The 16,111-nt window shown below is 52.2% G+C and overlaps 1 protein-coding gene across 1 annotated transcript in view; it reads right to left on the reverse strand.

Annotated features, from left to right (window-relative positions):
• Positions 1-1,842: 1,842 nt before the first annotated feature.
• The window catches only part of nipal3 (NIPA like domain containing 3), a gene marked incomplete at its 3' end in the record, with an annotated part of 33,783 nt that continues 19,514 nt past the window's right edge, over positions 1,843-16,111 (reverse strand). Inside the window, exons 7-10 of the mRNA XM_067978056.1 lie at positions 14,282-14,417; positions 10,865-10,953; positions 9,502-9,565; positions 1,843-1,934 (exon numbers count right to left, since the gene is read on the reverse strand). Coding sequence (XP_067834157.1) covers positions 1,843-1,934; positions 9,502-9,565; positions 10,865-10,953; positions 14,282-14,417 — 381 coding nt within the window. The remainder of the gene's footprint in view (positions 1,935-9,501; positions 9,566-10,864; positions 10,954-14,281; positions 14,418-16,111) is intronic.

Consider the following 16,111-nt stretch of genomic DNA (forward strand, 5'->3'; position numbering starts at 1 on the left):
TGGGGGGGGAGTCAGGGGCCGGGGGGGGGGAGTCAGGGGCCGGGGGGGGGGGGGGGGGGGGGGGGAAGAGGGGTGGAGTCAGGGGCCGGGGGGGGGGGGGAGGGGGGGGAGGGGTGGAGTCAGGGGCCGGGGGGGGGGGGAGGGGTGGAGTCAGGGGCTGGGTGAAAGAATTTGTGGCGGTGACCAAAGACAATGTATCACAGTAAATACAGCACAGGAGGAGGCCATTCGGCCCATCGTGCCTATGCCGGCTATTTGAAGGAGCTGTCCAATTAGTCCCACTCCCTGCTCTTGCCTCACAGACCTGCAAATTTTTTCCTTTCCCTTCAATTTATTTAATTCCCTTTTGAAAGTTATTATTGAATCTGCTTCCACCGCCCTTTCAGGCAGCGCATTCCAGATCAGAACAACTCAGTGTGTAAAAAAAAATGTTTCATCAGGCCCCCTCCCCCTCTCTCACATGGCCCCTCTCTCTCACTCCCTCCCTCACACGGTCGGCCCACCCCTCCTCTCTCTCCCTCTCATGCGGTCCCACCTCCCTCTCTCTCTCACGGCCCCCTCTCCCCCTCCCTCTCATGCAGTTCTCCCCCTCTCCCTCCCTCCCTCCCTCCAGCCATCCATCCCTCACCCACACGGCCGCCCCTTTCTCTCTCCCTCCTGCCCGCATGGCCATTTGTCTCTCTCTCTTGCGGCCCCCCCCGCACCCCTCGCCCTCCCTCGCACGTGGCCCCGACCCCCTCCATCCCTTGCTCGCGCCCCCCCCCCCTAACTCACGCGCGCCCCCTCCCCCCCACCCCCACTGCCTCGCGCGCTCCCCCCACCCCCACCGCCTCGCGCGCTCCCCCCCACCCCCACCGCCTCGCGCGCTCCCCCCACCCCCACCGCCTCGCGCGCGCCCCCCCACCCCCACCGCCTCGCGCGCTCCCCCCACCCCCACCGCCTCGCGCGCTCCCCCCACCCCCACCGCCTCGCGCGCTCCCCCCACCCCCACCGCCTCGCGCGCGCCCCCCACCCCCACCGCCTCGCGCGCGCAGCCGCTGCCGCCTCCCCCTTGCCTTGCGCGCGCACCCCCGGCTCCCTCGCTCGCTCGAACACACGCACCCCTTCCCTCCCTCGCACGCACGTGGCCCCCCCACCATGGCACCACCCCCCCCCGAACCTCCCCCCCTCTCCCCTTCCTGCGGCCCCCCCGTTCCCCCCACCTTTCCCCCTCCCGGGAGGGAGTGCAATGAAGGTTTACCAGACTGATCCCTGGGATGGCAGGACTGACGTATGAGGAGAGATTGGGTCGACTAGGCCTATATTCACGAGAGTTTAGAAGAATGAGAGGGGATCTCATTGAAACATATAAAATTCTAACAGGACTAGACAGACTGGATGCAGGGAGGATGTTCCCGATGGCTGGGGAGTCCAGAACCAGGGGTCACAGTCTCAGGATACGGGGTATGCCATTTAGAACCGAGATGAGGAGAAATTTCTTCACTCAGAGGGTGGTGAACCTGTGGAATTCTCTACCACAGAAGGCAGTGGAGGCCAAGTCATTAGATGTATTCAAGAAGGAGATCGATATATTTCTTAATGCTAAAGGGATCAAGGGATATGGGGAAAAAGTGGGAACAGGGTACTGAGTTAGACGATCAGCCATGATCATTTTGAATGGCGGAGCAGGCCCGAAGGGTCGAATGGCCTACTCTTGCTCCTATTTTCTATGTTTCCCCCGCGGCCCCCGCCTCCCGCGGCCCCCACAACTCTCACGCTTCTCTCTCTCGGCCCCCTCTTTCCCTCCTCCGACACGCACATACAACACGCTTCTCCCAGGCTCCACTCTGCCCAGTCACTGACCTGGAATCACATCCATCGCGACATACGGTTCAAAGACCTTCTTCCTCTTACTCTGTGTAATCAAGACTACGCCTAGGAAAGCGATACAGGAGCTGGGAAAACGAAGATTAAATGATAAGCACTGGGAACATGGGGACTGCTCTTACCACTAACTTATTCACAAACTATTAGCAGAGACCAGGGTAGGAATCAGCACCCCAGGCACAGAAATAAAACAAAGTATGGGCAGAAAGACTGGGGAACGGAGCAGGGCCAAGGCAATGAGGAGCAGAGATCAGAGGGCTGGAAGCTTATGAGACGCTATAAAGCAGCACAAGAGTGGGGCCTGAGAGAAACCATAAAGCGATGAGGGCTGCCTCTGCCGCTTCCCTCCCCAGCCCACCAAGCCAAGCCCTAAGGATCGCCCCTGCCCTAGCACTGAACTCACATCTTTCTCTCGTTTCTCTCCTATCTCCCCTCATGCTCTCTCCGAGCTCATCTTGACCATGAGACCCACCTCCTGCTCCCACCAAACTGCTGACCACTCAACTTCCCTTCCTGGCCCCCATGTTAGCTGATATTGTTAACAGTTCCCTCTCCTCAGGTACTGTCCCCTCCCCTTCAAATCTGTTGTCATCACCCCCTCCTCAAGAAACCCACCCTTGACCCCTCTGTCCTTGTAAACTCCCGCCCCATCTCCACCCTCCCTTTCCGCTCCAAAGTCCTTGAACGTTTTGTCATCTCCCAAATCTGTGCCCATCTTTCCCACAACTCCATGTTTGAATCCCTCCAATCAGGTTTCTGTTCCTGCCACAGTGCTGAAACGGCCCTTATCAAAGTCACAAATTACATCCTCTGCGACAGTGACCGTGGTAAACTATCCCTCCTCATCCTTCTCCACCTGTCTGCAGCCTTTGACACATTGACCACTCCATCCTCCTCCACCGCCTCTCCTCCATCGTCCAGCTGGGTGGGACTGCCCTCGCCTGGTTCCATTCTTATCTATCCAGTCGTTCTCTTCCCGCTCCCACACCGTTACCTCTGGAATCCCCCGAGGATCTATCCTTGGCCCCCCTATTTCTAATCTACATGGTGACATCATCCGAAAACACCACGTCAGGTTCCACATGTACACTGATGATACCCAGCTCTACCTCACAAACGCCTCCCTCGACCCCTCCACTGTCTCTCATTTGTCACATTGCTTGTCCGATGTCCAGTACCGGATGAGCAAAAATTTCCTCCAACTAAATATTGGGAAGCCAGAAGCCATTGTCTTCAGTCCCCGCCGCAAATTCTGTTCCCCACCCACCGACTCCATCCCTCTCCCCGGCCACTGTCTGAGGCTGAACCAGACTGTTCGCAACCTCGTCATCCTATTTGATCCTGGGATGAGCTTCTGACCCCATATCCGCTCCATCATCAAGACCGCCTACTTCCACCTCCATAACATCACCTGTCTCTGACCCTGCCTCAGCTCATCTGCTGCTGAAACCCTCATCCAGGCCTTTGTTACCTCCAGACTCAACTATTCCAATGCTCTCCTATCCGGCCTCCCATCTTCAACCTCCATAAACTTGAGCTCATCCAAAACTCTGCTGCCCGTATCCTAACTCGCACCAAGTCCCGTTCACCCATCACCCCTGTGATCGCTGACCTACATTGGCTCCCGGTCCGGGAATGCCTCGATTTTAAAATTCTCATTATTGTTTTCAAATCCCTCCATGGCCTCATCCCTCCCTATCTCTGTAACCTCCTCCAGCCCTACAACCCTCCATGATCTCTGCATTCCTCCAATTCTGGCCTCTTGTGCATCCACGATTTTCTTCACTCCACCATTGGCGGCCGTGCCTTCAGCTGCCTCGGCCCTAAGCTCTGGAATTCCCTCCCTAAACCTCTCCACCTCTCTCTCCTCTTTTAAGATGCTCCTTAAAACCTACCTCTTTGACTAAGTTTTATTCTCCTCTCCTAATATCTCCCTATGTGGCTCAGTGTGAAATTTTGTTTGATAATTGCTCCTGTGAAGCGCCTTGGAACGTTTTACTACGTTGAAAGCGCTAAATAAATGCAAGTTGTTGTTGTTGAAAGCGGGACGTGAGAGAGATCAGAAAGTGGTGACAGAGTGGGACGTGAGAGAGATCAGAAAGTGGTGACAGAGCGGGACGTGAGAGAGATCAGAAAGTGTTGACAGAGCGGGACCTGAGAGAGATCAGAAAGTGGTGACAGAGCGGGACCTGAGAGAGATCAGAAAGTGGTGACAGAGCGGGACCTGAGGGAGATCAGAAAGTGGTGACAGAGCGGGACGTGAGAGAGATCAGAAAGTGGTGACAGAGCGGGACGTGAGAGAGATCAGAAAGTGGTGACAGAGCGGGACGTGAGAGAGATCAGAAAGTGGTGACAGAGCGGGACGTGAGAGAGATCAGAAAGTGGTGACAGAGCGGGACGTGAGAGAGATCGGAAAGTGGTGACAGAGCGGGACGTGAGAGAGATCGGAAAGTGGTGACAGAGCGGGACGTGAGAGAGATCAGAAAGTGGTGACAGAGCGGGACGTGAGAGAGATCAGAAAGTGGTGACAGAGCGGGACGTGAGAGAGATCAGAAAGTGGTGACAGAGCGGGACGTGAGAGAGATCAGAAAGTGGTGACAGAGCGGGACGTGAGAGAGATCAGAAAGTGGTGACAGAGCGGGACGTGAGAGAGATCAGAAAGTGGTGACAGAGCGGGACCTGAGAGAGATCAGAAAGTGGTGACAGAGCGGGACCTGAGAGAGATCAGAAAGTGGTGACAGAGCGGGACCTGAGGGAGATCAGAAAGTGGTGACAGAGCGGGACGTGAGAGAGATCAGAAAGTGGTGACAGAGCGGGACGTGAGAGAGATCAGAAAGTGGTGACAGAGCAGGACGTGAGAGAGATCAGAAAGTGGTGACAGAGCGGGATGTGAGAGAGATCAGAAAGTGGTGACAGAGCGGGACCTGAGAGAGATCGGAAAGTGGTGACAGAGCGGGACGTGAGAGAGATCGGAAAGTGGTGACAGAGCGGGACGTGAGAGAGATCGGAAAGTGGTGACAGAGCGGGACCTGAGAGAGATCAGAAAGTGGTGACAGAGCGGGACCTGAGAGAGATCGGAAAGTGGTGACAGAGCGGGACCTGAGAGAGATCAGAAAGTGGTGACAGAGCGGGACGTGAGAGAGATCGGAAAGTGGTGACAGAGCGGGACGTGAGAGAGATCGGAAAGTGGTGACAGAGCGGGACGTGAGAGAGATCAGAAAGTGGTGACAGAGCGGGACCTGAGGGAGATCAGAAAGTGGTGACAGAGCGGGACGTGAGAGAGATCGGAAAGTGGTGACAGAGCGGGACGTGAGAGAGATCGGAAAGTGGTGACAGAGCGGGACGTGAGAGAGATCGGAAAGTGGTGACAGAGCGGGACCTGAGAGAGATCAGAAAGTGGTGACAGAGCGGGACGTGAGAGAGATCAGAAAGTGGTGACAGAGCGGGACGTGAGAGAGATCAGAAAGTGGTGACAGAGCGGGACGTGAGAGAGATCAGAAAGTGGTGACAGAGCGGGACCTGACAGCGCATAAAACAGAGCATGCGCGAGTCTGAAACAGACAGAAAAATTCAAAAAGTGACATCACGACACAAGCAGGAAGGGCAGGGTGAGTTACAGATAAGTATTTAGTTTATTGGTTAGTGTTTTTGGTGGTTAGTGTTGTTAGTGTAAGGGTATAGTTCATTGGTTAGTGTTTGTAGTAGCGGTATTTTTTAGTGGTTAGACTTTCAATGTTTTAGTGTTAGCCCTATAACTAAACAAACAATTAAGGAACAATCGAGGAGATATTACACTACTGGGTGTACACTACCGGGACACCAAATAGTGGGAAGGAGATAGAGGAGCAAATTTGCAGGCAAATTACAGAAAGATGCAAGAACTATGGAGTAGTGATAATGGGGAACTTCAATTATCCCAATATAGACTGGGATAGTAACAGTGTAAAGGGCAAAGAGGGGGAGGAATTCCTGAACTGTGTACAAGAGAACTTTCTTGATCTGTGTGATTCCAGCCCAATGAGGAAGAAAGCAGTGCTGGATCTGGTTGTGGGGAATGGTGTGGGGCAGGTGGAGCATGTTTCAGTGGGGGAGCATTTGGGGAACAGTGATCATAATATCATTAGGTTTAGAATAGTTATGGAAAAGGACAAGGAACAAGCAAATGTGAAAATACTTAACTGGAGGAGGGCTAATTTCAGTGAGTTAAAAAGGGATCTTGCCCAGGGTGACTGGAATCAAAAATTGGTGGGAAAACAGTAATTGAACAATGGGAGGCCTTCAAGGAGGAGATGGTTCGGGTACAGAGTAGACACATCCCTACAAGGGGGAAAGGAGGGGCATCCAAAGATAGAGCTCCCTGGATGACTAAAGATAGAAATTAAAACAGAAAAAGAAGGCTTATGACAAGTGTAAGGTTCATCATTCAGTAGAGAACCAGGCTGAATACAGAAAGTACAGAGGAGATCTGAAAAAGGGAATAAGAGGGGCAAAGAGAGAGTCTGAGAATAGATTAACAGCTAACGAAAAAGGGAACCCAGAAGTCTTATATAAACATATAAATAGTAAAAGGATAGTCAAAGGAAGGGTGGGACCGATTAGGGACAAAAAGTGAGATCTTCTTGTGGAGGCAGAGGGCCTGACTGAGATACTAAATGAATACTTCACATCAGTCTCCACTAGAGAAGAGGATGCTGCCATTGGAGCAGCAAAGGAGGAGCTAGGAGTGATATTGGAGAGGATAAAAATAGATAAAGAGGAGGTACTTAAAAGATTGGCAGCACTCAAAGTAGAAAAGTTACCCGGTCCGGATGGGATGCATCCTGGGTTACTGAGGGAAGTGAGGGGGGAAATTGCAGAGACTCTGTCCACAATCTTCCAATCCTCCTTAGATATGGGAGCGGTGCCAGAGGACTGGAGGATTGTAAATATTACATCCCTGTTCAAAAAAAGGGAGAGGGATAAACCCGGTAATTACAGGCCAGTCAGCCTAACGTCGGTGGTGGGGAAACTTCCAGAGACAATAATCCGGGACAAAATTAATTGGCACTTGGAAAAGTCTGGGCCAATAAATGAAGTCAGCACGGATTTGTTAAAGGAAAATTGTGTTTGACCAACTTGATGGAGTTCTTTGATGAAATAATGGAGAGGGTCGATGAGGGGAGTGCAGTTGATGTTGCATAAATGGACTTTGTTAACAAAATTAAAGGCCATGGGATTAAAGGGACAGTGGCAGCGTGGATACAAAATTGGCAAATGGTGAACGGTTGTTTTTCAGACTGGAGGGAAGTTTACAGTGGTGTCCCCCAGGGGTCAGTATTGGGACCACTGCTCTTTTTGATATATATTAATTACTTGGACTTGGGTATAGAGGGTATAATTTCAAAGTTTGCAGATGACACAAAACTCGGAAATGTAGTAAACAATGTGGAGGATAGTAACAGACTTCAGGAGGACAGAGACAGGCTGGTGAAATGGGCAGACACATGGCAGATGAAATTTAACGCAGAGAAGTGTGAAGTGATGCATTTTGGTCGGAAGAATGAGGAGAGGCAATATAAACTAAATGGTACAATTTTAAAGGGGGTGCAGATGCACAAATCTTTGTAAGTGTCGGGACAAGTTGAGAAGGCTGTTAAAAAAGCAAATGTTTTATTAATAGAGGCATAGAGTACAAAAGCAAGGAAGTTATGCTAAACCTTTATAAACACTGGTTAGGCCACAGCTGGGATATTGTGTTCAATTCTGGGCACCACACTTTAGGAAGGATGTCAAGGCCATAGGGAGGATGTAGAGGAGATTTACTAGAATGGTACCAGGGATGAGGGACTTCAGTTATGTGGATTGACTGGAGAAGCTGGGATTATTCTCCTCACAGCAGAGAAGGTTAAGGGGAGATTTAATAGAGGCATTCAAAATCACGAAGTGTTTTGACAGAGTAAATAAGGAGAAACTGTTTCCAGTGGCAGGAGGGTTGGTATTTAGAGGACACAGATTTAAGGTGATTGGCAAAAGAACCAGAGGTGACATGAGGAAATATTTTTTTTTATGCAGCAAGTTGTTATGAATGCGCTGCCTGAAAGGGCGGTGGAAGCAGATTCGATAATAACTTTCAAAAGAGAATTGGATAAATACTTGAAGAGAAAAAATTTACAGGGCAATGAGGAAAGAGCAAGGGAATTGGACTAATAGGACAGCTCTTTCAACAAGTCGGCAGAGGCACGATGGGCGAGAGAGAAGAGAGTCACAAACCAAGGTATTAAATTTAAGTGAAGCAAACTTCGAAGGGATGAGAAATAAAATGAGCACAGTAAACTGGGCTGAGCTGTTAACGGGTTACAGACAAACAGTGGGAAGTATTCAAAGAAGTTTTTGGTACAATACAAAACCAGTAAAAACCCCAGGTTACACTTCTCCACAGGTGCCTGCCGTGGCTCAGTGGGTGGCACTCCTGCCTCCGAGTCAGAAGGTCGTGGGTTCTAAGCCCCACTCCAGGGATTTGAGCACGTAATCCAGGCCGACTCTTCAGTGCAGTACCGAGAGAGCTCTGCATTGTTGGAAGTGCTGTCTTTCAGATGAGACGTTAAACCGAGGCCCAGTCTGCCCTTTCCTGTGGATGTAAAAGGTCCCACGGACACTATTCGAACAGCAGGGGAGTGCTCCCTAGTGTCCTGCCCAACAATTATCCCTCAATCAATATCCCTAAAACAGATGATCTGGTCATTTATCACATTGCTGTTTGTGGGATCTTGCTGTGTGCAAATTAGCTGCTGCATTTCCTACATTACAACAGTGACTACACTTCAAAAATACTTCATTAGCTGTAAAGCGCTCTGGGATTTCTGAGGTCATGGAAGGCGCTAATGAAATGCAAGTCTTGCTTTGTTTCTGAACAACCATCAACAAATGAGGAAAGAGAGAGTAACAAGCCAAAAAAAAAGGGCTCACTCAAATGGGAGGAAAAGTGGAAATCCAGCCAACTGGAAGAGCTGTAAAAAGCAACAAAATGATTCAAAGAAAGTAATAACTGGAGCAGAAAGGGAATATTAAAAAAAACTGGCAAGGAATATGAAAGCTAAGAGCAAAAGTTTTTATAAATATATTGAGAGTGATAAAGGGATAATGTGACCCATTAATGACAGATGCAGGTGAGACTAGAATGGACAATAAGAAAATGTCAGACTTGTTAAATGGGGTCTTTGTATCCGCTTCCACAGTAGAGGAAGAGGACAAATGCCTCGCTAGTACAGGACTGAGCTCATACTGGGTTATTTATAGGGGACAGGTAAAAGATGCCAGCGTGTCACATGGTACCAATGGTCAGAGGAAGTCCCTGACTCAATGTGAGCCCCATCATTGTGCGCAGGGGAACGGGTTCTACTTTCGGTTTGCCCAGGGGTGGCAGCATTAGGCTCGGGTCAGGTGCTGGCACAGACCCGGTGTTACTGACGGGTTGTGCTGGCACAGCACGTAACAAGTAGAGGGGTGAAGGTCAAGGTCAAAGGGCGAGTGTAACATACGGGCATCTGTCATTACTTTGTCAGAAATAAAACTGAAAATCAGCAAGTGTTTCTGGTCTCTGTTCCCAGGGTCAGGGGTTAATCGCACAGGTGGCCTGCACCTCAGCATCAAACCTACCCAAAGGTGAACAAGCAGATGTGAAGAGCATCGACACCACTGAACTCTAAATAAAACGTGGCCCCTAGAAAGTAAAAGAAATAAATCAGAACAGGTCAAACGGCCTTCACCTCACCACTCCCCGCTGACCCTTCACCTCGCCACTCCCCTCCGACCCTTCACCTCGCCACTCCCCGCCGACCCTTCACCTCGCCACTCCCCGCTGACCCTTCACCTCGCCACTCCCCTCCGACCCTTCACCTCGCCACTCCCCTCCGACCCTTCACCTCACCACTCCCCGCTGACCCTTCACCTCGCCACTCCTCGCCGACCCTTCACCTCGCCACCCCTCCGACCCTTCACCTCACCACTCCCCGCCGACCCTTCACCTCGCCACTCCCCGCCGACCCTTCACCTCGCCACTCCCCTCCGACCCTTCACCTCACCACTCCCCGCCGACCCTTCACCTCGCCACTCCCCGCCGACCCTTCACCTCACCACTCCCCGCCGACCCTTCACCTCGCCACTCCCCTCCGACCCTTCACCTCGCCACTCCTCGCCGACCCTTCACCTCGCCACCCCTCCGACCCTTCACCTCGCCACTCCCCTCCGACCCTTCACCTCGCCAATCCCCGCCAACCCTTCACCTCGCCACTCCCCTCCGACCCTTCACCTTGCCACTCCCCGCCGACCCTTCACCTCGCCACTCCCCTCCGACCCTTCACCTCGCCACTCCCCGCCGACCCTTCACCTCGCCACTCCCCTCCGACCCTTCACCTCGCCACTCCCCTCCGACCCTTCACCTCGCCACTCCCCTCCGACCCTTCACCTCGCCACTCCCTGCCGACCCTTCACCTCGCCGCTCCCCTCCGACCCTTCACCTCGCCACTCCCCGCCGACCCTTCACCTCGCCACTCCCCTCCGACCCTTCACCTCGCCACTCCCCTCCGACCCTTCACCGCGCCACTCCCCTCCGACCCTTCACCTCGCCACTCCCCCGACCCTTCACCTCGCCACCCCGACCCTTCACCTCGCCACTCCCCGCCGACCCTTCACCTCACCACCCCCGACCCTTCACCGCGCCACTCCCCCGACCCTTCACCTCGCCACCCCGACCCTTCACCTCGCCACTCCCCGCCGACCCTTCACCTCACCACTCCCCTCCGACCCTTCACCTCGCCACTCCCCTCCGACCCTTCACCTCACCACCCCCGACCCTTCACCTCGCCACCCCCCCGACCCTTCACCTCGCCTCACCACCCCCGACCCTTCACCTCGCCACCCCCCCCACTCCCGACCCGAGAGGCTGTTACCCCCCCTCGCAGGCTCCTCACTAACCCCAGGGGGTGTTACATCAAATGCTGATTGGACTGCTGATACTGACCGGCAATGATGGCGGTGGTTGTGGAGAGAATGTAACTGAGGCTGGCAATCTGAGAGGCATCGTACAACTCATAGACCTCACGCAAAAACCTTCAATAAAACAAAAACAGCTTCAGTCTGAGGCTCTGCAAATCCCTTCTCACAGCACAAACATGGTGTCCTGAGTTTAACACTCAGTGCCCCCCACCCCTTACTGCTGACTCACTGCCCCAGAGAGAGAGGGGACAGTGTCTGCCCCAGAGAGAGAGGGGACAGTGTCTGACCCAGAGAGAGAGGGGACAGTGTCTGACCCAGAGAGAGAGGGGACAGTGTCTGACCCAGAGAGAGAGGGGACAGTGTCTGACCCAGAGAGAGAGGGGACAGTGTCTGACCCGCTGCCCCAGAGAGAGAGGGGACAGTGTCTGACCCAGAGAGAGAGGGGACAGTGTCTGACCCGCTGCCCCAGAGAGAGAGGGGACAGTGTCTGACCCAGAGAGAGAGGGGACAGTGTCTGCCCCAGAGAGAGAGGGGACAGTGTCTGCCCCAGAGAGAGAGGGGACAGTGTCTGACCCAGAGAGAGAGGGGACAGTGTCTGACCCGCTGCCCCAGAGAGAGAGGGGACAGTGTCTGCCCCAGAGAGAGAGGGGACAGTGTCTGCCCCAGAGAGAGAGGGGACAGTGTCTGACCCGCTGCCCCAGAGAGAGAGGGGACAGTGTCTGCCCCAGAGAGAGAGGGGACAGTGTCTGACCCAGAGAGAGAGGGGACAGTGTCTGACCCAGAGAGAGAGGGGACAGTGTCTGACCCAGAGAGAGAGGGGACAGTGTCTGACCCAGAGAGAGAGGGGACAGTGTCTGACCCAGAGAGAGAGGGGACAGTGTCTGACCCAGAGAGAGAGGGGACAGTGTCTGACCCAGAGAGAGAGGGGACAGTGTCTGACCCAGAGAGAGAGGGGACAGTGTCTGACCCAGAGAGAGAGGGGACAGTGTCTGCCCCAGAGAGAGAGGGGACAGTGTCTGACCCGCTGCCCCAGAGAGAGAGGGGACAGTGTCTGACCCAGAGAGAGAGGGGACAGTGTCTGACCCAGAGAGAGAGGGGACAGTGTCTGACCCGCTGCCCCAGAGAGAGAGGGGACAGTGTCTGCCCCAGAGAGAGAGGGGACAGTGTCTGACCCAGAGAGAGGGGACAGTGTCTGACCCAGAGAGAGAGGGGACAGTGTCTGACCCAGAGAGAGAGGGGACAGTGTCTGACCCAGAGAGAGGGGACAGTGTCTGACCCAGAGAGAGGGGACAGTGTCTGACCCAGAGAGAGAGGGGACAGTGTCTGACCCAGAGAGAGAGGGGACAGTGTCTGACCCAGAGAGAGAGGGGACAGTGTCTGACCCGCTGCCCCAGAGAGAGAGGGGACAGTGTCTGCCCCAGAGAGAGAGGGGACAGTGTCTGACCCGCTGCCCCAGAGAGAGAGGGGACAGTGTCTGACCCAGAGAGAGAGGGGACAGTGTCTGACCCAGAGAGAGAGGGGACAGTGTCTGACCCAGAGAGAGAGGGGACAGTGTCTGCCCCAGAGAGAGAGGGGACAGTGTCTGACCCGCTGCCCCAGAGAGAGAGGGGACAGTGTCTGACCCAGAGAGAGAGGGGACAGTGTCTGACCCAGAGAGAGAGGGGACAGTGTCTGACCCGCTGCCCCAGAGAGAGAGGGGACAGTGTCTGACCCAGAGAGAGAGGGGACAGTGTCTGACCCAGAGAGAGAGGGGACAGTGTCTGACCCGCTGCCCCAGAGAGAGAGGGGACAGTGTCTGACCCAGAGAGAGAGGGGACAGTGTCTGCCCCAGAGAGAGAGGGGACAGTGTCTGACCCAGAGAGAGGGGACAGTGTCTGACCCAGAGAGAGAGGGGACAGTGTCTGACCCAGAGAGAGAGGGGACAGTGTCTGCCCCAGAGAGAGAGGGGACAGTGTCTGACCCAGAGAGAGGGGACAGTGTCTGACCCAGAGAGAGAGGGGACAGTGTCTGACCCAGAGAGAGAGGGGACAGTGTCTGACCCAGAGAGAGAGGGGACAGTGTCTGACCCAGAGAGAGGGGACAGTGTCTGACCCAGAGAGAGAGGGGACAGTGTCTGACCCAGAGAGAGAGGGGACAGTGTCTGACCCAGAGAGAGGGGACAGTGTCTGACCCAGAGAGAGAGGGGACAGTGTCTGACCCAGAGAGAGAGGGGACAGTGTCTGACCCGCTGCCCCACCCAGCTCATTCCTGTGTTGTCATCAGTGAAAGTTTTGTACAAAAGCGAGGAAAAAAGTTATTTAATAAAAGCAAATGTGATCCTGCGTTTTCTAAATGGGGGCACAGAGCAGAAAAGCAAAGGGGTAACACTAAGCCTGTACAATTCACTTAGAATAGTGTGTCTAGTTTGGGTACCCCCCTGTAGGAAAGAGAGGATGCTAAAGAGATTGACTAAGATGGTCCCAGGGATGAGAGGATTTAGTTATGAGGACAGACTAGAGAAACAGGGGCTCTTTTCATTGGAAGAGAAGATATCATCAGTTCAAAATTCTGAGGGATTTGATAAAGTAAATCATGAAAAACTATTTCCATTGGTCAATGAGTCGCTAACTAGAGGGAATACATTGAATATTAGCACTGAAAGGGACCAAGGGATCGGTTAGAATTATTACTACACAGAGGGTTTTTAGGATCTCGACTATCCGACCAGAAACCGGCGGGAGCAGAATCCAGAAAAGCTTTTAAGAGGGAAGTGGATAAATATCTGAAGTAGTTGTTTAAAAGGGAAGGGGAAAGCTCTTTGAGGCCAGCAGTGGCATGGTGGGATGAATGGCCTCCTTCTGTGCTGTAAAATTATATGGTTCTATCATTTTTAACTCTGCAGCTTCAAGCAGGCTTTAACAGTTTTGTGATTCAATGACTCATCTTTCTGCCCTGGATAAGCCTGGCTGTCGGCACACTACAGTCGGCCCTGGCTGTTGCTATAGCAACAGGCCACGGTGCAGCACTGAGGGAGTGAGATTGTGTCAGACAATCCACTGGGACTTTACAAGGAGCAAACTATAACATGGACCTTCACTGCACCACATGGTAATTTAAGTCCAACCAGTTTCCCAAGTTAGCAAATCTCAGCCAGAAGTGAAACCCCTTGGGAGGGGGAACAGGACCTTTCAACCCCAAAAATTGGTTATCTCCCCCTGCCCCCAAAAAATAAGAATGATAGGAATCACTTAGCACTGCTTCATTCGTCACTCCCGGTTATTGTCCGGGGGGGGGGCTCCTGTCCCAATCACAGGACTGGGCTCGGCTGTGATGTCCTCCATGGTGGAATAGCTTGGCAAGGCTCACACACTTAGGTGGGGTGCAGGGGAGTGTCCAGTACTCAAGGAACCGAACCCCAGTGACAAATCAACATCCGATTAAAGCCAAGGAGTCACTGACTCACGCTGCTTGATAAACTGCGGTTGCGACCATACACACAAACATCACGTAGAATATGGGATAGGCCAGCTGTAGGTTCCCCTGGATCGAAAGAGCCATCATTCCCGACACACCCTTTGCTGCAACAACACTCACTGATCCTGGAGGAGCAAATAACACAATATCAGTGAGAGTAATAATTCCGCATAGTTACACAGCCAGTACACAGGAACAGGAGTAGGCCATTCAGCCCCTCATGCCTGCTCCGCATTTGATAAGATCATGGCTGATCTGTGATCTAACTCCATATACCTGCCTTTGGCCCATATCCCTTAATACCTTTGGTTGCCAAAAAGCTATCTATCTCAGATTTAAATTTAGCAATTGAGCTAGTATCAATTGCCGTTTGCGGAAGAGAGTTCCAAACTTCTACCACCCTTTGTGTGTAGAAATGTTTTCTAATCTCACTCCTGAAAGGTCTGGCTCTAATTTTTAGACTGTGCCCCCAACTCCTAGAATCCCCAACCAGCGGAAATAGTTTCTCTCTATCCACCCTATCCGTTCCCCTTAATATCTTATAAACTTTGATCAGATCACCCCTTAACCTTCGAAACTCTAGAGAATACAACCCCAATTTGTGTAATCTCTCCTCGTAACTTAACCCTTGAAGTCCGGGTATCATTCTAGTAAACCTACGCTGCACTCCCTCCAAGGCCAATATGTCCTTCCGAAGGTGCGGTGCCCAGAACTGCTCACAGTACTCCAGGTGCGGTCTAACCAGGGTTTTGTATAGCTGCAGCATAACTTCTGCCCCCTTGTACTCCAGTCCTCCAGATATAAAGGCCAGCATTCCATTAGCCTTATTGATTATTTTCTGCAACTGTTCATGACACTTCAATGATCGATGTACCTGAACCCCTAAGTCCCTTTGGACATCCACTGTTTTTAACTTTTTACCATTTAGAAAGTACCCTGTTCTATCCTTTTTTGATCCAAAGTGGGTGACCTCACATTTGTCTACATTGAATTCCATTTGCCACAGTTTTGCCCATTCACCTAATCTATCAATATCGCTTTGTAATTTTATGTTTTCATCTACACTGCTTACAATGCCACCAATCTTTGTGTCATCGGCAAACTTAGATATGAGACTTTCGATGCCTTCATCTAAGTCGTTAATAAATATTGTGAATAATTGAGGCCCCAAGACAGATCCCTGCGGGACTCCACTAGTCACATCCTGCCAATGTGAGCACCTACCCATTATCCCTACTCTCTGTCGCCTTTCGCTCAGCCAACTTCCTAACCAAGTCCGTACTTTTCCCTCGATTCCATGGGCTTCTATCTTAGCTAACAGTCTCTTATGTGGGACCTTATCAAATGCCTTCTGGAAGTCCATATAAATAATATCCATTGACATTCCCCTGTCCACTACTTTAGTCACCTCTTCAAAAAATTCAATCAGGTTTGTCAGGCACGACCTACCTTTCACAAATCCATGCTGGCTCTCTCTGATTAACTGAAAATTCTCGAGGTGTTCAGTCACCCTATCCTTAATTATAGACTCCAGCATTTTCCCCACAACAGATGTTAGGCTAACTGGTCTATAATTCCCTGTTTTCCCTCTCCCTCCTTTCTTAAAAAGCGGAGTGACGTGTGCAATTTTCCAATCTAGAGGGACAGTTCTGAATCTAGAGAACTTTGAAAGATTATAGTTAGTAATCCTTAATCTGCACAATTAACACTGACTCCACACAGGTATCATCAACACCATGGTTACATGAGCAGGTCAGAGGCTAGGTAACTGCGATGAGTGACTCTACCTCAACGCACAAAACCTCTTCACCATCTACAA

The sequence above is a fragment of the Heptranchias perlo genome, unplaced genomic scaffold (assembly GCF_035084215.1).
Source record: "Heptranchias perlo isolate sHepPer1 unplaced genomic scaffold, sHepPer1.hap1 HAP1_SCAFFOLD_216, whole genome shotgun sequence".
Taxonomy (NCBI): domain Eukaryota; kingdom Metazoa; phylum Chordata; class Chondrichthyes; order Hexanchiformes; family Hexanchidae; genus Heptranchias; species Heptranchias perlo.